Source organism: Hypanus sabinus, chromosome 25 (genome assembly GCF_030144855.1).
Source record: "Hypanus sabinus isolate sHypSab1 chromosome 25, sHypSab1.hap1, whole genome shotgun sequence".
Taxonomy (NCBI): Eukaryota; Metazoa; Chordata; class Chondrichthyes; order Myliobatiformes; family Dasyatidae; genus Hypanus; species Hypanus sabinus.
In genome coordinates, this window is record NC_082730.1 from 49,050,839 (window position 1) to 49,077,126 (window position 26,288).

Here is a 26,288-nt window from a genome sequence, read left to right on the forward strand (position 1 = left end):
TGAAGACTTGAATTTCTCTTTTAAGCAGAGGCGCAATGCAAGTTTGTTGCATTGCTATGCTTGTTATTTGAAACAAGCCTTTCACCCCCTTATGGCCTCCAACATGGCATTTAGACCTTTATCAGCTGAAACACGTGTCCTCAGGAGCATCTTGTGCTATTGGATATGGCAAAGTTTCAGAGTGCCTCCTTGGTGCAGACTGAGAGCAAACTACATTTTCAGGTTCCAACTTGTGGCTCATAGATATTTGATCCCCAGATGTATCCACCCTGACATAGAGTATTATTGATTTTATTTGACCCGTGTCAACACAAGAATTCTCACGAGAGAACTGCTCTGCTGGAACATCTTCAGCACCCACAACACTTAAAGACCCTAGTACTCTAACTCTGGCCATTTTGGCTCCAATTTCTATCTACAACTTATGCTGCTCCATCTTTCTTTGAAGCTGCTCTGCTTGTTCTTCCTGACTTCTCCAAAGCTGTTCCTCCTGATGTTCTGCTTCTTTTATGAACTATTTGATTCAGGTCCTTCCACAACATTTTTATAGGATTAAGGTCGTGACTTTTGATGCGGCCATTCCAAAACACAAATTTTCTTATTTTTTAACCATTCTGTTGTTGATTTACTCTTGTCTTTTGGATCATTGTCTTGTTGCATAATTAACTTCTATTAAGCTTTGGGTGATAGTTTACTACCCTAACATTCTGTAAAATGTCTTGATACGATTTTGAATTCATTGTTCCCTCAATGATTGCAAACTGTACAGCCTCTGAGGTAGCAAAACAGGTTCAAACCATGATGCTCCTATCATGCTTCACAGTTGGAGTGAGATGTAGTGCTCCTTTTCCTCCAAAGATAACAATGTGCATTTCTGCCAAGAAGTTCAACTTTTGTCTCATCTGTCCACAGACCATTGTCCTAGAGGTGTTGTAGAACATCCCAGGTGGTCTTTTGCAAACTTGACGTGCAGCAGTGTTGTTTTTTTTTGAGGGCAGTGGTTTGCTCTGTAGTGTTCTTCCTTGAAAACCATTCTTGTTCAGTGTTTTTCTTACAGAGGACACTTGAACAGAGTCTTTACAAGTTCTCGAGATTTCTGCAGGTCTTTTGCTGTTACCCATGGGTTCTTTTTCACCTCTTTCAGCATTGCACGTTGAGCTTTTGCTTTGATTTCACTCCTAGGAAGAGTAGCAACAGTACTGAGTTTCTTCCATTTGTAGGCAATTTTCTTACCATGGACTGATGAACACTTGGGTCTTTAGAAATTCTTTTGTAGCCTTTTCCAGCTTCGTGCTTCTCTACAATTCGTCTAAGGTCTTTCGAAAGTTGTTTTGATCGAGGCATGGTGCACATAAACAGATCTCTCCTGAAGAGCAGGCTCTGTCAGTAACCTGACTTTGTGTGTCTTTTTTTTATAGGGCAGGGCATCTCCATAACCCACACCTCCAAACTCATCTCATTGATTGGAATGCCTGACTCCAAATAGCTTTTGTAGAAGGCATTACCCTGGAGGTTCACCTGCTTTTCCTACCAAATGCATGTAGCATTGGGTTATTTTTCTCAGTAAATAAATGAACAAGTATAATGTTCTTTTGTTATATATTTAATGGGTGCTCTTTATCTAGTTTTAGGACTTATCTGAAGATCTGATTACATTTTAGGGCAAATTTATGCAGAAATAGAGAATTCTACAGGGTTCATAAACTGAGGTGCAAAGGGACTTGGGTGTCCGTGTGCGGGATTCCCTAAAGGTTAATTTGCAGGTTGAGTCAGTGGTGAGAAAGGCAAATGCAATGTTAGCATTCATTTCAAGAGGACTAAAAAATAAAAAGCAAGGATTGTAATTCTGAGATTTTATTAAGCACTGTTGAGACCTCACTTGGAGTATTGTCAGCAATTTTGGGCCACTTATCTTAGAAAGGATATGCTGAAAGTGGAGAGGGTTCATAAAAATGATTCCAAGATTGAACAGCTTGTCATATGAAGAGCATTTGATAGCTCTGAGTCTGTATTCACTAGAATTCAGAAGAGTGATGGGTGACCTAATTGAAGCCCATTGAATGGTGCAAGGTCTTAAGAGAGTGGATATGGGGAAGATGTTTCCTATGGTGGGAGAGTGTCAGACCAGAGTTCACAGACTCAGAATACAGAGGCATCCTTTTAGAATGGAGATGAGGAATTTCTTTAGCCAGAGAGTGGTGGATCTGTGGAATTCTTTGCTAGAGGCAGCTTTGGAAGTTGTCTTTACTTGTATTCAAGGCAGAAATTGATAGATTCTTGATTGTTCAGGGCATGAAGGGATACAGGGAGAAGGCAGGAGATTATGGCTGAGAGGAAAAATGGATCAGCTATGATGAAGTGGTGGAGCAGACTCGACTGGCCAAATGGCCTAATTCTGCTCCTATATCTTATGGCCTTATAATTTTTTGTTAAAGTATTCTCTCCCCAGATATTAGATCTTTCTTGGAGTATAGTTTATTGGCATTAACGCTCACTGTAAAAGAGTCTTCATAGCATCAATTAGTCATATGAGCTGTGTTAAAATCAGAGGACTGAGCCAATGGGAAGAAAGCAGAGTTGACAATTCCAAGAGGTTATTTGCAATTTCATCTCATTGAACATTCGAAGTGCAGAATCTAACAGTCCAGATGATTTTCACATCTTTTAATCAGCATTTATTATGGTGCTGGTGCTGCATAGAATCTAAATAGAGCAGACTCTATCAATGCACTGAAAATGAGTATCAATGAAATATTAGTCTGTTAAAGATGGTAGGAGTGAACAACGTGACCAACTGCGATGTCCTGCAGATAGTTCACAAAATTACTGCTTTTACTACTTTCAAATATGATTCTACTATTAAGATGTGTGTAAATGGAAGCTGGGGGTTTACATTATGATGGTGTATTTTTGGGCTGATTGAATGATCTGACACTTTACTGTCTTTGAGAGAGCTTGGTGAGGTTTGGAGCATTGTGTGCTGCCAAGAAGCCTGGAGACTGGAAGCCTGGTGCAAACCCATGATTGACTCTGTTGCTTCTCTCGAATTCAGGCAAGCAAGATTGAAGTTGACAAGGATGAGAATGGAGATCTGGCAGGTGTTTTGCACCATCTGCCTGAGTTTGATCAGTCTTCCTCTCTTTTTCAAGCTGCTGTCGGAGGAAAGTGCAGGAGTCTTGTGATCCATGCTCCAAGGATTGATTGGCGAGGTTTTGGGCTCGTTTTGGGGCCTTTGATTTTCATGTTGCATGTGTTTCTGGATTCTGGTTATCTGTTTTGCTGTTTTGAGTGGTTTCATCAGGGAGATTGATGTGGACTTGCATGTTCAGTGAAGAATGGCTCTCCAATCTGCAGTCAGCTAGTGATGCAGTGCTGAACTGAACTAAACCAAACACTTGCAGTTCTCCTGGTTTGATGTTTGATATTCTGTGTTGTTTGCTTTTTGCTGTTTGCACAAATTTGTTTCTCGCTCATTGGCTGTTCATGATTTCTTGAATGGATTCCTTGGTGTTTCTTTGTTTCATGGCTGCCTGTGAGAGGACAATCTCAGAGTTGATTATATAGCTTTAGATATATGTACATCTTTTATCCTTGTTAAAGATATAACTTGGCTCCACTTGTGTAAAGCAATTAAGAATGGCAATTAAAGCTGGCTTTGACACTGATGTAAGATGGAAGATGAAGACATAAAAAAGGAAGATGTTGCTCTTTCTTGAGCTTGCAGAATCTGATAAATTCATGACTATTTATAGCAGCAAATATAAATCCAATCCACACTAGAATTTGCATATACAAACAACAATAGAGCATAGAAATAAGCTATACAGTCTAACTGGTCATTTGTTATGATCTTTAGTGTCTGTCTTTATGATCCTCATGACTTTTATTCCCAAGCCACCTTATTTCATGCTCTGCATATGTTCTTCCATTCCCTTCTATTACATATTTATTTAGCTTCCTTATCCCTCCTTCCTGTCCTTTTCCTCCTTGTGCTAAGATATTGAAATTGCCATTCAGTGTAATATTCAGATTAAGTATGGAAAAAGTCAGTGCGTACTTAGTATCATCACAAATCAGACAATCAAAACATTTGCTCAGAAAGGAAAAGTGCATTTGTGAAGGCTGGAAATTGTTCAAGTGTTTTTCATGTTTAAAAGGTACTTAGTGTTAAAAATGTCTTCAGACTATTATTGTAAATGTACTATATATTTATAATGTGATTTAAGCTCTGTTCTCTTGCAATTTAGAGGAAACTGGTAATATAACCTGATACTTGGTTGATATTACCTGATTGTGTGGGCTTGTTTCTCCTACAGTAGTTCATTATCATATAAATTAGCTCTGCAAGTTAGAACATTCCTGAACTATTTGAGGTAAACTTGATTGCATTTTTGATTTTGTATACATGTTTAAATGAGACATTTCCCTTGGAGATCTGTAGAATGAAAAGTAAATAGTGTGGATACATTTGGGCCAAGACAATTTAAGTAATCAAATACATCCCTACTTTTTATCTTTGCCACCCTAGAGTCTTGTATTTATTTGTTTATTTATCTTATTCTAAAGCTTTCAACCTTTGATTATAGTACCATCCAGTTCATACTAGCTGCTTCAAAAATAAGGTAGTACAATGGTGGAGTGAGGAAAGTTGCCTTTGCTGACTTCAAAGACTTTGCATGTTCTTCCTGTGATGCCATGGGTTTCCACCAGATGCTGTCATCTTCTTTTACATCCCAAACACCAGTGGGTTGGAAGATTAATTTTAACCACTGCAAGTAGCTTTGTGTATAGATTACCAATAGGATCTGGAGGAGTTCATGGCAATAACAGGAAAAATTCTAATGTTTCCTCTGCTTCTGTTTTCTTTGCTTGCTGCTCTTTTTGTTTGTGGAAATAGTTTCTTAGTTAAGCTTTCAAAACCATTCAATACTCCCAACCATTTTCCCTGTTAAGTCCTTATTCCTGAAATCCTCCCAGTGAATTTCTTGAACTCTTTTTTGAATGTTGATATTCATTTTAAAACTCAGTTGAACTGAGACATAATTGGTTTTTCAAAGTGTTCATCCTTTTTTAAAAATCATATTGCCAGTGGTTTCTTCCTCTTTTTTTTTTACTGTTCTTAGGCTGGCTCTTGGGAAACAGAATGCTCTGGTTTTGTGGGATCTGAAATGACTAATGGAGCCAGTTTGAAATTGCAGCCTCCTCCACAAATGAGGCAGGTAATGGTTGCAAGAATGCTGCACACAGTATTTCTCTCGTGAACCTGGATACAGGAAATATGTTTCAGAAATAATCCATGTCAGTTCTGAAGTTTTTTTTTGGTTTTAAAACTTCATTATTTATTAATAAAAGACCGAGGCTTCCTCTTTTTTATGTTTTGTTTATTTTACCTCCATTTTTTTTTACTCAGTTTCAAACTTTGTACTTGACACGACAAAGCCTTGCCTATTTCATTTCCTTGGTTGTTCAGGGAACTTGAACCTTAAGTTCTTTCTCCTGAACTCTCAACAATTTCTACTTCATTGCCTCCCACTTTCTCCAAACTCAAGAGGTAGCCATGGGCACCTGCATGGGCCCCAACTGTGCCTGCTTTTTCGTTGGCTATTTTGTACAGTTCTTGTTCCAAGACTTCCCTAGAAATGCTCCCCAACTCTTCCTCAGCTACATTGATGACTGCATTGCTACTGCTTCATGCACCGATGCTGAGTTCATCAGTTTGATCTGCTTTGCCTCCAACTTTTACCCTGCCCGTAAATGAACTTGATCTATTTTTGACACCTCCCTCTCCATTCTTGATTTCTTCGTCTCCATCTCTGGAGACAAACTGTTAACTGTCATCTTTTATAAACCTACCTACATACTGATGGTTTTGTTGCAAAGTTTGCAGACGATACAAAAATAGATGGACGAGCAGGTAGTTTTGAAGAAGTAGAGAGGCTGTTCCCAAGATGAGGTCTTTCCAGGACTTCAGGAATGTCCTCATTCAAAGAAGGAGGTTGCCCTTCCTCCACCATTGATACTGCCCTGACTCGCGTCGCATCCATTTTCCGAACATCCACGGTCATCCCATCTTCATGCTGTCTTAACAGTAGTAGAACTCCTCTTGTCCTTCCCTACCACCCCTTCTGCCTCCACATCCGACATATCATTCTCCGCAGCTTTCGCCATCCCCAATGGAATCCTACAATTAAACACATCTTTACTTCCCCCACTCTCCGTGATTCCCTTGTCCATTCATTTCCTTCCCGGCACTTATCCCTGCAAGTGGCCAAAGTGCTTCATCTGCCCATTCATCCCACACCTCCATTCAGGGCCCTAAACAGTCCTTCTAGATGAGGCAACAGTTCACCTGTGAATCTGCTGGGGTCCTCCATTGTATCCAGTGCTCCTGCTGTGAATTAGGGGCCCACTAATTCACAGCAGGAATTGTCAGGTCACTGGTCTGAGTGCTACTGGTACCATGTAACCCAGTACTACCTGTCGCATGGTCGGTGACTAAACCGGCTCCCCCACCGGGCTTGCTTGGTGAGGAGGGGGGGCTAGACACCATGCAGGACGTAAAACAGGACCTGTCAAAGGGCAGATGAACCCTCTCGTAGGGTCAACAGCCATCTAGCAAACATGCAGTGAAAGGTGGAAAGGGCACCCCTTGCATTGAAGCTTGGTCTGGCCATTCACTGCAACAGAACTTCCCCCAGCCGTCTTGGACCCCACCGTGCCACTGGATCCGGGAGGGGACGTCGAGAGGGTGGGTCTGGACCTGTGCAACCCCATACTCACCTAAAATCCATTCATGTACACGGTGTTCCTTTCTACCGAAAGGAACCATCATCATCCTATGGGATGGGTAGCCAGAGAGAGTGGGGGGAAACCACTTCATTGAGCACCTCCACTCCATCCACCAAAGGCAGAAGGTCCTCGTGCCCCAACGTTTTGTTTCAGATTCCCATTCCTGTTCTGACATGTTGGTCCATGACCTTCTCTTCTGCCACGATGAGGCTGCCCTCAGGGTGTAGGAGCAAACCCTTAATTCCGTCTGAGTAGTCTCTAACTTAATGGCATGAATATCGATTTCTTCCTGTTTAAAAAAAATCCTTTCCCTTCCCCTCTTGTTCTTTCCCATTCTGGCCTCTTACTTCTTCTCACCTGCCTATCTCCTCCTCCTGGTGCCCCTGATTCTTCCCATTCTCCCATTGTCCCTTCGTATCTAGCCCTTTGCCTTTCCCACACAGCTGGTTTCACCCATCACCTTCCAGCTATCCTTTTTCCCCTTCCCCCACCTTTCTGTTCTGCCGTCTTCCCCTTCCTTCCCAGTGCTGAAAAGGTGTCTCGGCCCGGAACATCAACTGTTTATTTCCATGGATGTTGCCTGACCTGTTGATTTCTTCCAATACTTTGTGTTTGTTCATTTGGGTGATAAGTCTCTTTATGGGGAAACTTGACTCACTGGCTTGTTACTGATGACCAGTCAGTAAGTACCAATCGACCTGGGCCAGTTCTATTTTTACTAAAAATAATCCTTAGTTTTATTTATTTATTTTAATTTTATTTAATCCTTTGTTGTATTCTGCAGCTATTTGAAATCTGATGCCTTTCTTCAAATTCTTTCTTTCTAAATCTTTTTATTAATATTAATAATATGGACAGAATACAGATGATATATTGATAAAAAAATTACCAACATACACATTCCATTACATATGAAAAAAAAACATACATAATAGTTACAATATAAATGAGTTTACCAAGACATAAGCCATAAGATATATGTATGGACATAGTAAATCTAAATATTTCATAATGTATAATATAAAAAATACAGAAAAAAGAAAGAAAAAAAAACAAAAAAAATTTATATAATGCAGAACTAACTAATCTAATCTAATAACTATAGCTAATAAGTAATATAAAAGAAAAAAAAACAAACAAAAGAGAAGGAAAAAAAAAGTGGGCTGTTTATAATATCTCACAAAAATAAGTATTCATCAATGCCGTCACTTCCGGTCCTCTCAAAATCCATAAGCTAAAAGCTGGGAAATCAAATGTACTTGGCAAAGGGTCATACCTTTCTTCAAATTCTGAGTGACGGGAAGATGCTGCATTTGCTTCCTTATTTGTATTTGTAATTTTAAGCTTGCATTACATAAGTGTTTTTGAGTACTGCAGCATGATGGGCCAGACGGCCTAGTTCTGCTTCGATATCTTCTGGTCTTAAGATTATTGTAGTGGTGGTGATCTTGGTACTAGCATTGAGGTGGAATGGTCTTTGACAATAAAGGTCAGTGAGAAGCATGAACTCTCCATTTTCCCATTTCTTATTGGTTGGCTGTCAACTCCATGGGATCTCTGGTGTTCAGTAACAAACCATAAACGATTCCAAGTCCACCTCCCTTCCAGAGAAGCTGAATGCCTTTAATACACATTTCCAAAAGATGCCAGTCAGTCCAAGTTGGCGGCAACATCTCAAGCTCCAACACTGGTGACCACAAGCACTGGTGCCCTCCAGGGCTGTGTGCTCAGCCTGCTGCTGTTCACACTGCTCATTCTCAACTACACTGCCAGATTCAGCTCTAATTACATCATCAACAACAATAATGAGCCGGGATCCAGAGAGGAGCTAGAGAGGATTGTCAAGTAGTGTGAGAATAACAACCTGAGACTCAATATGGACAAGACAGAATCAGAATCAGGTTTAATACCACAGGTCAAACATGAGGAAATCTGCAGATGCTGGAAATTCAAACAACACACACAAAATGCTGGTGGAACACAGCAGGCCAGGCAGCATCTATAGGGAGAAGCACTGTCGACGTTTTGGGCCAAGACCTTTCATCAGGACGTTGTTTGAATACCACAGGCATACGTCATGAAATTTGTCAACTGAGTTTACAATGCAATACATGGTAATATAAATCAGTAAATCAATTGCAGTAAGTATATATATGTAATAGTTAAAAATAATGCAAAAACAGAAATAATAAAAGTAAAGGTAGTATTTATGGGTGGCATAGAAGTGTACAGCATATTACAGGCCCTTTGGCACACAATGTTATGCCGACCACGCAACCTACTCTAGAGACTGCCTAGAATTACTCTACCGCATAGCCCTCTATTTTTCTAAGCTCCATATACCTATCTAAGAGTCTCTTAAAAGATGCTATTGTATCTGCCTCTACCACCTTCACAGGCATTGTGTTCCATGCACGCACCACTCTGTGTGAAAAACTTACCTCTGACATTCCCCCTTGTACCTGCTTCCAAGCACCTTAAAACTGTGTTAACTGTTTCAGCCCTAGGAAAAAACCTCTGACTGTCCACGTGATCAATGCATCTCATTATCTTATACACCTCTATCAGGTCACATCTCATTCTCTGTTGCTCCAAGGGAAAAGACCATGTTCACTCAATCTCTTCTCATAAGGCATGCTCTCCAATCCAGGCAACATCCTTGTAAATCTCCTCTGCACTCTTTCAATGGGTTCAATGTCCATTTATTAATATTATTTCCGTTTTGCACTATTTTTAATGTAACATTATTTATATATTAATTGATTTATTTGTTCTATATTTACCATGTATTGTCTCATACTGATGCTGCTGCTAAGGCAAGTCAAGTCACTTTTTATTGTCATTTTGGCCATAACTGCTGGCACAGTACACAGTAAAAATGGGACAATGTTTTTCAGAACCATGGTACGACATGAAACAGTACAAAAACTACACTAGACTACAGACCTGCCCAGGACTGTATAAAGTGCACAAAACAGTGCAGGTGTTACAATAAATAATAAACAAGACAATAAGCACAGTAGAGGGCAGTGAGTTGGTGTCAGTCCAGACTCTGGGTATTGATGAGTCTGATTTCTTGGGGGAAGAAGCTGTTACATAGTCTGGTCATGAGAGCCAGAATGCTTCGGTGTCTCTTCCCAGATGGCAGAAAGGAAAAGATTTTGTATGAGGGGTGTGTGGGGTCCTTCATAATGCTGTTTGCTTTACGGATGCAGCGTGTGGTGTAAATGTCTGTAATGGTGGGAAGAGAGACCCCAACAATCTTCTCAGCTGACCTCACTATCTGCTGCAGCGTCTTGTGATCCGAGATGGTGCAATTTCCAAACCAGGCTGTGATGCAGCTGCTCAGGATGCTCTCAATACAGCCCCTATAGAATGTGATGAGGATGGGGGGGGGGTGGCTGCTGGGCTTTCTTTGCTATGGAGCTGGTGTTGAGGGACCAGGTGAGATTCTCCACCAGATGAACACCAAGAAATTTCGTGTTGATAACGATCTCTACTGAGGAACGGTCGATGTTCAGCAGAGAATGGTCACTCCATGCCCTACTGAGGTCAACAACCATCTCTTTTGTTCATATTCAGAGAAAGGTTATTGGCTCTGCACTAGTCCGTTAGTTGCTGCACCTCCTGTGTGTATGCTAACTCATCGTTCTTGCTGATGAGACCCACCATGGTCGTGTCATTGGCGAATTTGATGATGTGGTTCGAGCTGTGTGTTGCAGCACAGTCGTGGGTCAGCAGAGCGAACAGCAGTGGACTGAGCACACAGCCCTGGGGGGCCCTCCTGCTCAGTGTGATGGTGTTGGAGATGCTGCTCCCGATCTGGACTGACTAAGGTCTCCCAGTCAGGAAGTCTAGGATCCACTTACAGAGGGAGGTATTCAGGCCCAGTAGGTTCAGCTTTCCAATCAGTTTCTGAGGAATGATTGTGTTGAATGCTGAACTGAAGTCTGAACAGCATTCAAACGTATGTGTCTTTTTTGTCCAGGTGGAGGGTGGTGGCAATAGCGTCGTCTGTTGAACAGTTGGGACAGTACATGAACTTCAGGGGATTCAGTGAGGGGGGCAGCAGGGTCTTGATCTGCCTCATGATGAGCATCTCAAAATACTTCATGATGATGGATGTAAGTGCAACGGGATGTTAGTCATTGAGGCAGGACACCGAAGACTTCTTCAGCATGGGGACAATGGTGGCAACCTTGAAGCACATTGGAATGACGGCGCTGCTGAGGGAGATGTTGAAGATGTCAGTGAGAACATCTGCTAGCTGGTCTGCATATCCTCTAAGCAGACTGCCAGGAATATTGTCTGGTCCAGCAACCTTCCATGGGTAGACCCTGCTCAGGGTTCTTCTCACATTGGCCACGGCGAGACACAGCACCTGGTCACTTGGAGGAAGGGTGGACTTACCAGCCACCATGTCATTTTCCGCCTCAAAACGAGCGTAGAAGTTGTTCAGCACATCTGGGAGGGAGGCATCACAGGTGATGCTGTCCTGTAGTTGGCCTTGAAGTGGCCGTGGATTCATTGAGCGTGTGTGCGCTTTGCCTCTCTGATGGCCCAGGACAGTTTGGCTCTCGCTGTTGTTAGGGCTGCCTTGTCGCCTGCTCTGAATTTGGAGTCACAAATTTCATGACACATGCTGTTCATAATAAAGCTGATTCTGATTTAGGAATTGTGTGGCTGAGGGGAAGAAGCTGTTTCTGAATTGCTGAGTGTGTGCCTTTAGTCTTCTGTACCCCTTCCCAATGGTAACAATGAGAAACTAAACTGGACTGGTCAAAGAACACTGAGGCTGCCTACAAGAGGGGTCAGAGCCGTCTCTACTTCCAGAGGAGGCTGAGGTCCTTTAACATCTGCCAGATGATGCAGAGGATGTTCTATGAGTCTGTGGTGGCCAGTGCTATCATGTTTGCTGTTGCGCACTGGGGCTGCAGCCTGAGAGTAGCAGACACCAACAGAATCAACAGACTCATTCGTAAGGCCGGTGATATTGTGGGGGTGGAACTGGACTCTCTGACGGTGGTGTCTGAAAAGAGGATGCTGTCCAAGATGCATGCCATCTTGGACAATGTCTCCCATCCACTCCATAATGTACTGGTTAGGCACAGGGACTCATTCAGCCAGAGACTCATTCCACTGAGATGCAACACTGAGCGTCATAGGAAGTCATTCCTGCCTGTGGCCATCAAACTTTATAACTCCTCCCTCGGAGTGTCAGACACCCTGAGCCAATTGGCTGGTCCTGCACTTATTTCCACTTGGCATAATTTACCTATTATTATTTAATTATTTATGGTTTTTATATTGCTATATTTCTACACTATTCTTGGTTGGTGCGACTGTAACGATACCCATTTTCCTTCAGGACCAATAAAGTATGTCTGTCTGTCTGTCTAAGTTGTGTGTGATGGGGGTCCTTAATGATGGAAGACTCCTTTCTGAAGTACCACTCCTTGAAGATGTTTTGGATACTCCGGAGTCCAGAACCCAAGATAGAGCTGACTAATTTTACTACCTTTTGTAGCTTCTTTCAATTTTGTGCCATAGCTGCCCCCAAACCCCTATACCAGTGAGTGATGCAGCCTGTCAAAATGCTCTTCATTGTACGTCTGTAGAAGTTTTTGAGTGGTTCAGTTGACAAACCAATTCTCTTCAAACTCCAAATGAAATGTAGCCGCTGTATTGCCGCCTTTATAGTTGCATTTTTTATGTTGGGGCCAGGTTAGATCAAAAGATAGAAAACCTAGAGCACAATACAGGCCTTTCGGCCCACAAAACTATGCTGAACATGTCCTTAACTGAGAAATTACCTAGGGTTACCCATAGCCCTCTATTTTTTTGAGCTCCGTGTACCTGTCCAGGAGTCTCTTAAAAGACCCCATCGTATCCACATCCACCACTGTCACCAGCAGCCCATTCCACACACTCACCACTCAGTGTAAAAAAAAGACTTACCACTGACATCTCCTCTGTACCTACTTCCACACACCTTAACACTGTGCCCTCTCGTGCTAGCCATTTCAGCCCTGGGAAAAAGCCTCTGACTATCCACACGATCAATGCCTCTCATCATCTTGTACATCTTTATTTGGTCACCTCTCATCCTCCGTTGCTCCAAGGAAAAAAGGCCCAGTTCACTCAACCTATTCTCATAAGGCATGCTCCCCATCCTTGTAAATCTTCTCTGCACCGTTTCTATGGTTTTCATTTCCTTCCTATAGTGAGGCGACCAGAACTGAGCACAGTACTCCCAAGTGAGGTCTGACCAAGGTCCTATATAGCTGCAGCATTATCTCTCAGCTCCTAAACTCAATCCCACAATTGATAAAGGCCAATGCACCATATGCCTTCTTAACCACAGAGTCAACCTGTGCAGCAGCTTTGAGTGTCCTGTGGACTCGGACCTCAAGATCCGTCTGATCCTCAACACTGCCAAGAGTCTTACCATTAATACTATATTCTGCCATCATATTTGACCTACCAAAATGAACCACCTCACAGTTATCTGTGTTGATCTCCATCTGCCACTTCTCAGCCTAGTTTTGCATCCTATCAATGTCCCGCTGTAACCTCTGACAGCCCTCCACACTATCCACGACACCTGCAACCTTTATGTCATCAGCAAATTTACTAATCTCTCCTTCCACTTCTTTATCCAGGTCATTTATACATATCATGAAGAGCAGGGGTCCCAGAACAGATCCCTGATGCACATCACTGGTGACCGATCTTCATGCAGAATATGACCCATCTATAATCACTCTTTGCTTTCTGTGGGCAAGCCAGTTCTGGATCCACAAACCAATGTCTCCTTGGATCCCATGCCTCCTTACTTTTTCAATAAGCCTTGCATGGGGTACCTTGTCAAATGCTTTGCTGAAATCCATATACAAGATCAAGATCCTCAGAGATCTTGACGTCCAGAAACTTGCTCACTCTTTCCACTTCTGATCTCTTGGAGGATTGTTTCATGTTTTTTCATCCTACCCTTTCTGAAATTTACAATCAGCCCTTTGGCCTTGCATTGAGTGCAAGATGGTTGCTGCAGCACCACTCAGCTAGCTGGTACAGTGCCTATAAAGAGTATTTACCTCCCCCACCCACCCCCAGGATTGTTTTCATGTTTTATTGTTTGAAACATTGAATCACGGTGGATTTGACTTTGGCTTTTTGCATGTACAAGTGAAAACAAATTTCTACAAATTGTTCTAAATTTATTACAATATTTAAACAAAATAATTGCATAATTACTCACTTCCAAGTCAGTATTTAGTAGATGCACCTTTGTCAGTAATTTCAGCCTTGAGTCTGTGTGGATAGGTCTTCATCACCTTTGTACAAATGGACACTGCAATTTCTTTCCATTCTTCTTTACAAAATTGCTGAAACTGTGTCAGATTGCATGGGGATTGTGAGTGAACAACCCTTTTCAAGTCCAGCCACAAATTCTCAATTAGATCGAGGTCTGAACTCTGACTTGGCCACTCCAGGACATTAACTTTGTTGTTTTTAAGCCATTCTTGTGTAGATTTGGCTTTATGCTTGGTAGCATTGTCTTGCTGGAAAACAAATCTCCCAAGATGTAGTTCTCTTGCAGACTGCATCAGGTTTTCCTCCAGGATTTTTTATTTTGTATTATGTATTTTGTTGCATTCATTTTACCCTCCTACTTTCACAAGCCTTGTGGGGCTTGCTGTAGTGAGGCATCCCCACAGCCTGATGCAGCCCCACTATGCTTCATGGTAGAGATGGTGTGTTTTTGATCAAGTGTGGTGTTTGGCTTATGCCAAACATAGCGTTTAGCCTGATGACTAAAAAGCTCAATTTTGGTTTCCTCAAGCCATAGTACCTTCTTCCAGCTGACTTCAGAGTCTCCAACACACCTTCTGGCAAACTCCAGCCGTGACTTCATGTGAGTTTTTTCAACAGTGGCTTTCTCTTTGCCCCTCTCCCATAAAGCTGCGACTGCTGAAGCACCTGGGCAACAGTTGTTGTATGCACAGTCTCTCCCATCTCAGCCACTGAAGTTGTAACCCCTCCAGAGTTGTCATAGGTCTCTTCCTCACTAGTCCACTTCTTGCACGGTCATGCAGTTTTTAAGGATGACCTGCTCTAGGAAGATATACAGCTGTGCCATATTCTTTACATTTCCTGATTGACTTAACTGTATTCCAAGGCATATTCGGTGACTTGGAAACTTTCTTGTATCTGTCTCCTGACTTATGCTTTTCAATAACCTTTTTGTGGAGTTGCTTAGTGTGTGCTTTTGTCTTCATGGGGAGTTTTTTCACCAGGGTGCTGACTCACCAGCAGTTGGATCTTCCAGATACAGGTGTACTTTTACTACAATCAGTTGATGATTTGGTATGTCAGATTATAGGGGATGAATTCTTATGCAATCAATTATTTTGTGTTTCATATTTGTAATTAATTTGGATCACTTTGTAGAGATCTATTTTCACTTTGGCATGAAACAGTCTTTTTCTGTTGACCAGTGTCAAAAAAAAAGCCAAATTAAGTCGACTGTGATTCAATGTTGTAAAACAATAAAATCTGAAAACTTACAAGGGTGTGAATACTTTTTGTAGGCATTGTATATCTTGCCTCTGTACGCCCTCTAACCTGCATGAGATTCTGCCAACAATAGTTTGTCTCATCAGCAAATTTATAGCCGCACAGTTATGGGTATAGAGAGAGTAGAGCACTGGGCTAAGCACACATCCCTGACGTGTGCCAGTGTTGATCATCAGTGATGTGACGATATTAATACTAATTTGCATAGATTGTAGTCTTCTGGAGACCACAAAGGACCAAGAGATGATGTAACTTTGGGAAGACACAGGTCAACCACTCTCAGTTGCATAAGGTGAGAGTGAAGAGAACGAAGTTACTTGGTGTTCACATAATGGGTGAACTAACCGGGATCCACAATACCATTTCACTTGTCAAGAAGGCACTAGATTGAGGTGTGCAAGGCTCACCACCGCCATTCTAGCAACTGTCTATAGGAGCGCCATTGAGAATGTCCTGTCTAGCTGCATCATTGTGTGGTACAGAAGCTGCTTGGCAGCAGACCACAAGACCCTACAGGGGATAGTAAAAACCAGGGAGAGGATTGTTAGGGCCTTTCTTCCTCCCCACCCCCATTTTTGACACGTGCACTGCAGACAAAGGGCACAAAGTATTGTTGAGTATGCCTACCATCGATCCCACAATCTCTTTGACCCACTGACACCAGGAAGGATGTACAGAAACATCAGGACTAGGACTGCCTCAGTTTTCTCCCTCAGGCTGTGAGACTAACAAATACTCTGCCATCACTGAGGTTTTGTTATGAGGACAGCAAACTGTTTACTGGTGCGTTGTACTCCTTGCATTTGAATTATATGGTAATTTTTGATTTGTGTGCTGTGTGTGGTTTATATTGTGGGTGCACCGTGTTCCAGAGAAATGTTATTTCATTTGGTTGTCGATATGAGCAGTCAGATGATAGTCACAAATTGACTGAGCCATCATTCACAATAAACAAATCTTAAAATAACATGCTAGGAAGTAAAAATGACAAATTTTAGCATCTAGAGCAGGGGTTCTCAATCTGGTGTCCACAGACCCTTTGCTTAATGGTTTCAGTCCATAACATAAAAAAGATTTGGAACCTTTTCCATAACACGTAACCAAGGTTAAGACCAACAGAAGTTAAAAATCTTAATGTTCTTAAAAATAATGAAGAAATATAATCAACTTAAAATCCATGGCAATTTGAATAACTTGTGTGAGGGAATATGCTGTCCATGAAAAAATTGGTTGTTTGATGCTTAGCAGATTGCTAGTTTACAATTAAAATCGTCTCCTGAAGCAAAATATATTTTGAGTAATTGATTGTGAGAATAGTGAACAGATGCCACCAGTTCTCATCATGTTTGGAAGGATTGTGCTGGTGAAGACAAAAGGCCACGGGAACAGGGAGTCATTGATGGCAAGTTTTCTTCCTTTCAGCATATTACTGAACATGCATATTTCCGAGAAATTGTCTGTTTCACTCTGTAATGATATTGAATACTTAGCATTTTCATGACCATCATAACCATAAAATTCAGGCCATCTTGTTAGGGAATCTGAAGGGTTTGCAATGTTTAAACTTTGATGGATGGAAGCCATCAGTCTTAAGGCAGGTTTACTGGAGCTGTTGTGGGAGTGGTTTAAACTAATATGGCAGGGAGATGGGGAACAGGATGATAGAGCTGAGGATGAGTCAGCAGATTAACAAGTAGATGATGGATATAACATGAATTTCAGGAAGGACGAGCCAATAATTGGGTACAAATGCAGATAGAGCAAAGAATTAAATTTTACCACAGAGGCAAAATTCAAAAGGGTGAAGAATGCAAGACTGAAGGTACTGTATTTAAATAGCATTCATGTAGCATATGGAATAAGGTGGATGAACTCATGCAATTAGGGATTGGTTGTTAGGACTTTGGCTGGTCATGGCTGAAAGAAGGCCATAGTTGGGACCTTAACATCGAACGATACAGGTTTCCCCTGCTGTCCGAAAGTAGAGCATTCCTATGAAAACTTTCATAAGCTGAAATGGCGTAAAGCGAAGAAGCAATTACAATTTATATTGGAAAAATTTTTGAGCATTTCCAGACCCAAAAAAAACCTACCAAATCATACCGGATTGCACATAAAACCTAAAATAACACTAACATATAGTAAAAGCAGGAATGATATGATAAATACCCAGCCTATATAAAGTAGAAATGTATGTACAGTGTAGTTTCACCTACCAGAATCGTGAAAATTCAGCCAAAAACGGGTTTGTAGAAAAAAATCGGCACATATGCGTATGAGCACACACCTGCCCACGCTTCACGGTCATAGTAGTCTTTCTCGGGATAAACACAAGTTTAAAGCAGGCGCCTCTTTTTGTAAAAGCGAAAATCCTCTTTGGATTTCTTTCGGTTAGCCAAAACAGGTACTAATGTAGGTCTTTCATAAAAGCAAAGTGGCATAAAGCGAACTTTCGTAAAGCGGGGGACACCTGTACTTTGTACCGAAAGGACAGGCAGAAAGGCATAGGCAGTGGTGACTCTCTGTTGGTAAGAGATGGAATTACATCTGGGGTGACATAGTGTCAGAGAATGTTTAATCTTTGAGGGCAGAGTTGAGAAACTGCAAGGTAAAGAAAAACATTATGAAAATCTTATCGGCCTCCAAATAGTGGCCAACGTGTAGGGTTGAGATTGGAAAGGCATGTAATAAGAGTAATGACACAATTGTAATAGGGGACCAATATGCAAGGGGATTGGGAAAATGAAGTTGGTGTTGGATTATGAGAGAGGGAATTTGCTGAATGCCAAAGAGATTGCTTTTTAGAACAGCTTGTGCGTGAGCCTACTTGGGGGAAAGTTTGCTTTGGATTGGGTGTTGGGTAATAACAGGATAGTCAATATAACATAGAAATACAGTTGTGCCAGCATAAGTTGAGCAGAATGATGGCCTGGTGGAAGAAGCAGTCCTGGAGCCTGTTGGTCCTGGCTTTTATGCTGCGGCATCATTTCCCAGATGGTAGCAGCTGGAACAGTTTGTGATTGGTGTGATCCAGGTCCCCAATGATCCTTCGGGTCCTTTTTATACACATCTTTGTAAATATCCTCAATAGTGGGAAGTTCATATTTACAGATGTGCTGGGCTGTCCACTCCACTCTGCAGAGTCCTGCGATTGATGGAAGTACAGTTCCCATACCAGGCAGTAATGCAGTAATTGTGCCCCTGTAGAAAGTTCTTAGGATTTGGGGGCCCATACCAAACTAATTCAACTGTCTGAGGTGAAAGAGACATTGTTGTGTGTTTTTCACCACAGAGTCGGTATGTTCAGATCACGTGAGATCCTCAATGATGTTTATACCGAGGAACTTAAAGCTGTTCATCCTCTCAACCGCAGAACCATGGATGTCAATAGCAACTAGCCTGTCTTCATTCCTTCTGTAGTCCACAACCAGATCTTACTAGAAAGCTTAATATAAAAGAACCCTTAGGCGATCACGATCTTAATATGATTGAATTTACACTGCAATTTGAGAAGGAGAAGCATAAGTCCCATCTATCAGTATCATTTTGTAATAAGGGAAATTACAGAGGCATGAGAAAGGAGCTTACCCAGATTGGAGGAGGATACTGGTAGGGATGAATGCAGAGCAGCAATGGCTGAAGTTTCTGGGAATAGTTCACAAGGTGCAGGGGTAGGCAACTGTGGCTGACAAGGGAAGTTAAGAACTGCATAAAAGCCAAGGAAAAGACATATAAGGTAGCAAAAGTGAGTCGGGTGATTGGGAAGCTATTAAAATCTACCAGAAGGCATCTGAAAAGCTATAAGGGAAAAGATGAAATATGAGGGCAAACTAGCCAATAATGTAAAGCAGAATACCAAAAGTTTTTTCAGTTATATAAAGAGTAAAAGGGGGTGAGAGTTGATAATGGACCACTGGAAAATGATGCTGTTGAGGTAGTAATGGGGGACAAAGAAATGGCAGATGAACTTCATGGGTAAGGAAGACATTAGCAGTGTGGCAGAGGTCTATGAATGTTAAGGAGCTGGAGTGAGTGCTGTTACTGTTACAAAGGGAAAAAGTGCTAGGCAAACTAAGAGCAAGAAGACGAACCATGTGAGAATAGGACCAATCGGGTGCGATAGTGGAAACATGTATGGTGTTGGAGGAGGTAGTGGAGGTACTTAATAAATACTTTGCTTCAGTATTCACCAGGGAAAAGGACCTTGACAATTCTGGGGACGACTTACAGCGGACTGAAACACTTGAGCATATAGATATTAAGTAAGAGAATGTGCTGAAGCTTTTGAAAAGCATTAAGTTAGATAAGTCGCAGGGACCGGAGATATACCCAGGCTACTGTGGGAAGCAGGGAGGAGATTGCTGAGTCTCTGGCGATGATGATGCAAAGAGCAATAGGGAAGGGAGAAGTAATGGAGGATTGGAAGGGATTGGAGTGCAGAGGAGATTTACAAGGATGTTGCCTGGATTGGAGAGTGTACCTTATGAGGATAGGTTGAGTGAACTTTGCCTTTTCTCCTTGAAGTGATGGAGGATGAGAGGTGACCTGATAAGACATGTATAAGATGATGAGAGATGTTGATCGTATGGATAGCCAGAGGCTTTTCCCCAGGGCTGAAATGGCTAACACAAGGGGGCATATTTTTAAGGTGCTTGGAAGTAGGTACAGAGGGGATGTCAGAGCTAAGTTTTTCACACAGAGAGTAGTGGGTGCGTGGAATGCACTGCCAGCAACGATGGTAGAGGCAGACATCATAGGGTCTTTTAATAGACTCTTATATGGGTACATGGAGCTTAGAAAAATAGAGGGCTATGCAGTAAGGTAATTCTAGGCAGTTTCTAGAGCAGGTTACCTGGTCAGCACAACGTTGTGGACCAAGGGGCCTATAATGTGCTGCAGATTTCTACGTTCTATGTATTAAGGTGGATAAGTCACCTGGACTAAATGGACTACATCTCAAGAGTCCTGAGAGAGGTTGCTGAAGAGATAATGGATGTATTGGTCATGATCTTTTATGACTCACTGATTCTGACATGGTTTCAGAGGACTGAAAAATTGCAAATGTCACTCCACTAACCTCAGTGGTTGGAAAAGTGTTGGAGTCTATTAAAGGTTGAGGTTTCCAGGTATTTGGAGACTAATGATAAAATGAGTCAAAGTCAGCATGATTTATAAAACTTCATGAATCTATTGACCGGTTAGAGATGCAGCAGTGTAAATAATGCTTAAAACAATGAAGAAAGAACAAAATATTTGCATAGTGTGCTGTGGTATTCTACAAAAGTGAAAAGGGAAAAAAATGTATCTTTGGTTCTTCCAGATGTGACAGCTGGCTCTGCTTCTGTATCCTCTGATGTGACAACAAAGCCTGGTCGAATCTTCACCTCTCCTCAGGTCAGTAAAAGAAAGCAATACTTGTAATTCTTTAGGATATTCTGATGTTATTGTCATGCAGTAGTTTGTATTAACATACCTTGAACATTGAAAGCAGTTATAATGTAAATATATGGTTAATCATTAGGATTTTAGGACCTATTTGAGTTTGTTGTCATAAGGTCATACTCAGGAAATAAACGGCAGAATAATTTGCTTTTTCAGCAGCAGCACAGTACATGACAAACATAAGTTAACAAACCTATTTTAAAATTCACATTTTATGCATAACCTACATGACTAAGTAAAGACAATGGCATAATTTCAAATTAGAGAAAAAAAATCCATGACAGTATTAGGTTTTTGAGGTAGGTTCAAGAAGCCGATGGCAGCAGGGAAGAAGCTGTTGTTGAACCCTAGTGTGCATCTTCAGGCTACTGTGCCTTCTGCTTAATGGCAGCAATGAGAAAAGAGAATGGCCCAGATGATGGGGTCCTTAATTTTGGATGTTGCCTTCCTGTTCTCAATAGTGGAGAGACCATTACCCCCTGTAGCTTCTTTTTCTCCAATCCCGTATCAGGCCATGATATGACCAGTCAAAATGCCCATAAAAGTTCATCAGTGTTTAACATGTTGAATTTCAAAATTTTAAAAGCAGAGGTGCTGGTGTGCTGCTTTCTTGGTTGCATCTGTATGCTGGGTGCAGGATAGAAACTTCAAGAATCTGATAACCAGAACTTGAAGCTGCTCACCCTTTCCATGCAGACACTTCAATGAGAACTGTGCATGTTCTCCTGCCTTCCCTTTCTGAAAGTCTCCAGTCAATCTTTGTTTTGTTGACATTGAGCACAGAGTTGTTACACCAGTCAACCAGCTGACCTATCTTACTCCTGAATGCCTGCCTTACCATCTGCCAACAACAGTGGTGTGATTGGTGAATTTCTAGATGGCTTTGGGGCGATATAATTGGGTTCAAGTGAAGCTGGTATTGATTTCTTTTGAAAATTAACCTATTGATATTTTGTAAAATTGATACTTTTATGCTGCAACAAAACATTTTTATTTGCATTTGCTTACAAAGATCAGAAAAATTATATCCAGAGGACTTTGAGATATCTTTTACTTTTATGCTCTCTCTGGGACAATTTGATGACATCCAAAAAACCCAAGTCCTCCATGGATAAATTCCTTCTCTTTTACAAAATACATTCGCTGTATTATTTGAGTTATTCTCAATTGACATACAGAGCAGAATAGGCCCTTCAAGCCCTTCGAGCCATGCCACCTGTTGCATGAATGAAGTCACAGAGAAAGTTACTGGTAGATACAAAACAGCTTCTTTATTTAATAAAACAAGGACAGCAGGCATCATATGGAGACCCTTTAGGTGGAAAGGTCTGCTGGCCCAACGTGGGACTTGATATTTTATGTGCCAAACATCAAAGGACAACTCCTTATTTACAATGTATGGACAATGCTTTCTTTGAAACTATACACAAGCTCCTGATTCACATCCACACCACAGATGTCCAAATTTATATTAATCATTGTCTGGGCTGGAATTCACAGCTTTTAGGAACCCATTGTTCAGAGCTGCACTCCAAATAAAATGCACAATATATTTTCAGATGTGAAGACTGGTAGCCAAAGTCAGTTGCTAAATGTATATGTCCTAAACCCAAAAATCCCTCGAACATCATACAGCAATCCCCGGATTTAGTTCCAGGCTAATCAGAGAAAAATTTACAATGATCAGTTAACCTACGAAATGATACATCTTAGGGCTGGGAGGAAACAGGATCACCTGGTGGAAATCCATGCGGTCACAGGAAGAATGCACAAACTCCTTGTGGGCAGGGGTGGGAATTGAACCTAGGTTGCTGCTACTATAAAATGTTGTGCTAACCAGTATGCCATCATGCTGCCTTGGTTATATTTAAGTTATTTTATTATTTGTTTTCTGAAGATAGCTATTTTTTCTTGCCAGTGCATGTACCCTCTAAGTTTGAGAAGGAAGGTAAACCAACTTATTATAAAGTCTCTATTTATTGCCATTGCCCAACTAGAAAATGTGGTGGGAACCATATCTTTACTTAACCAGAGCTTAGCCAGTCATGTGGCTTCTCTTTGTTAAAGTTGAAGTTTATGTTATCGTCCTGTGAACAAGTAGAGATACAGTGTAAACTTAGCAGCTGCTTCATGGACATGCAGGATCGTATAAGGAGCAGAATGAGAATTAGGTTTATTATCACCAGCATATGTTGTGAAATTTGTTGCTATGCAGCAGTGGTACATTGCAATTCACAATGAAGACTGTGAATTACAGTGAGAATACATGTATTTGTATGTGTATATATATGTAAAAACGTAGTGAGGTTGTTCACGGGTTAAATGTCCATTCAGAAATCTGATAGCAGAGGGGGAGAAGCTGTTCGTGAATCATTGAATGTGTACCTTCAGGCTCCTGTACCTCTTCCCTGATGGTAGCAATGAGAAGAGGGAATGTCCTGGGTAATGGGGATCCTTAATGATGGATGCTGCCTTTTTGAGGCATCGCTCCTTGAAAAGGTCTCCTGGATGCTGGGGAGGCTGGTGCCCATGATGGTGTTTACTTTGATCCTGTGCTGTGCTCCCTCCACTCCCAGTACCAAACGGTGATGTAGCAAGTTAGAATGCTCTTCACAGTACATCTGTAGAAATTGGCAAGTATCTTTGGTGAGATATCAAATCTCCTCAAAACCCTAATGAAATATAGCCGCTGTCATGCTTTCTTTGTAACTGCATCAATTTGCTATGCCCAGGATAGATCCTCAGAGATGTAGACACCCAGGAATTTGAAATTGCTCACCTTTTCCACTTCTGCTTCCTCTGACCGGTGCGTGCACCCTTGTCATACCCTTTTCAAGTCCACAGTCAATTCTTTGGACTTACGGACATTGAGTGCAAGCAGTTCCTGCAACACGACTCAGTGAGCTGATCTATCTCACTCTTGTCACCATCTGAAATTCTGCCAACAATAATTGTGTCATCAGCAAATTTATAGATAGTAATTCAGCTGTGCCTAGCCACACAGTAATGGGTGTAGAGAGAACAATGGACTAAGTACACATACTTGAGGTGTGCCATGGTTGATTATCAGTGAGGTGTGCCAGTGTTGATTATCAGTGAGGTGGAGATGTTATTTCCGATCCACACAGTTTGTGGTTTTCCAGTGAGGAAGTAGAGGATCTAGTTGCAGAGGGATGTACAGAGGCTCAGGTTTTTGAGCTTTTTGATCAGATCTGTAGGAATGATTGTATTAAATGCTCAGCTTAGTCAGTAACCAACAGCATGACGTAAGTATTAGTATTGTCCAGGTGATCCAAGGCCACATGAAGAGTCAATGAGATTGCATCCGCTGTAGTCCTTTTGTGGCGAAAGGTAAATAATAGTGGGTCCAGGTCCTTGCGGAAACAGGAGTTGATTCTAGTCATAACCAACCTCCCAAAGTATTTCATCACTGCAGATGTGAGTGCTACCAGACATAAGTCATTAAGGCAGCTCACCCTGCTCTTCTTGGCACTGGTATGTATGATTGTTGCCCTTTTGAAGCAGGTGGAACTTCCAACTATAGCAATCGAAATTTAAAATATTTTTGCACACCCCTGACAATTAGTTGGCACAGGTTCTCACAGCTTTACTAGGTATTCCATTGGGGCTTGTTGCCTTGTGAGTGTTCAGCCTCTTGAAAGGTACTGACGTTGGCCTCCAAAACAGAGATCGCAGGGTCACCGGAAGCTACAGAAATCTTCAAAGCTGTAGTTTTATTCTCCCTTTTAAAGCATGAATATAAGGTGTTGAACTCATCTGGGAATGAAGCATCACTGCCATTCATAATCAGCACACAGAAATGCTGGAGGAACTCAGTAGGCCAGGTAGCATCTAGGAAGAGAACAGTCGACGTTTTGGCCTGAAATGTCCACTGTACACTTTTCCTATATGCTGCCTGGCCTGCTGAGTTCCTCCAGTACTTAGTGTGTGTTGGTCAGATTTCTAACATCTGCAGATTTTTTTCTTGTTTCTGCCATTAATGATGTGAGGTTTCACTTTGTAGGAAGTAATGGCTGTCAGAGCTGATAATCATCCGATTCCATCTCCAACCTCATTCCAAATTGTTCTTTTGCTCTTGAGATAGCCCTCCAAAAGTTGTACCTGGCCTCCTTGTATAGTTGTGGTTCACTAGACTTGAATGAATCAGATCTAGCCCTCAGTAGACTATAATTCTCCTGGTTCATCCATGGCTTTTGATTTGGCTATGTACAGTATGTTCTTGTGGATACACTCATCCATGCAGGTTTAAATGAAGCCAGAGACAACTGTGGCATACTCATTCAAATGAAGATGAATCTCTGAACGTAGCCCAATCCACCAACACAAAGCAGTCCTGTAAGCTCTCCTGCTCCTCCATTGTCCATACCTTCCTGGTCCTCACTACTGGCGCTGCAGTCTTCAGTCTGCCTATAGTCAGTGAGTAGAAGTCCAGTCAGGAGATCAGAATTTCTAAAGTGTGGGATGGCACAACAATTCTCTTGATAGTGTAACAGTAGTCCATCATGTTGGTTCCTCTAGTTCTGCATGTGCTATCTTTGTAATAATTATTTGGGAACCGGTTAAAATCCCCCAAAATGATGGGAAAAGTATCAGGCTGCACTATTTCATGCTTGTTGATTATGTCACTCGTTCGTTCGGGTCTGAGCATACAGCATCAGTTCAAGAGTTTGTCAAGTTGTAGAAAGTGATCTTTGGCTGTTACTTGTATGTCTTTTGAAACTCCCTCACTTACCAGAACTGCTTTATTTCCCTCTCCAGGATACAGCTTTGCTTGCACCCGATGTTAACCATTCATTCAAGAGTCGAGAGACCAGCCTCCTATCTGACCCATGTCACAGTAAACCAAACCTAGCACTCAATCTTAAACCTCCATCTGTGATTGTTGCCCCAGGTAATTTGATAACTTGCACTACTTTTTATCAAAGATCAGCCATTTGATGACTAAAGCAGTATGGTGTGGCATTGTCATTTAATCCCTTATGGTAGGTGTGTGGTTTGTATATTTGTGTGCTTGAATTGTGTAAAATCTCATAATATACGTTGAGATTTCTGCTCTCCTTAAAATATATTGTCCTTTTGATTTATGTATATATGCTTGTCACATCCTTTCACAAGCAGGGTCCTTGATGGCAACATTGGGATAATGAATCAAAAGAATTACACAAGAGGATTGGGACAGTGCTCGAGAATGTTGGTTTATGTATGGTTTGTTTTAAATTATTTTCTGGTGCTAAGGTCCCAAGTATATGTGGATATAAAACTGCATGGATAAGGTACTTTATAACTATGAGAAATGCCAGATTGGTTAACAGTAAATATGAGATAGGGAACGATGTTTTGCTGTAATTTATAGTGCCTGCAAAAATCATAATATATAACATGATGGAAATGGATATATTTTCATCTCCCATTAGTGTGCATTCAAGCAATGCTAACATGACCTTTGTCCATTGAGTACC

General features: G+C 41.5%; 1 protein-coding gene across 11 annotated transcripts in view; it reads left to right on the top strand.

The window, feature by feature from the left end:
- Window positions 1-26,288, top strand: part of LOC132381224 (ankyrin repeat and SAM domain-containing protein 1A-like) — a 496,261-nt gene that overhangs the window by 213,703 nt on the left and 256,270 nt on the right. For all 11 annotated transcript variants that reach the window (XM_059950560.1, XM_059950567.1, XM_059950559.1 and 8 more), the window contains 2 exons: window positions 20,687-20,760; window positions 25,588-25,720. In XM_059950560.1, the coding sequence (XP_059806543.1) occupies window positions 20,687-20,760; window positions 25,588-25,720 (207 nt within the window). The remainder of the gene's footprint in view (window positions 1-20,686; window positions 20,761-25,587; window positions 25,721-26,288) is intronic.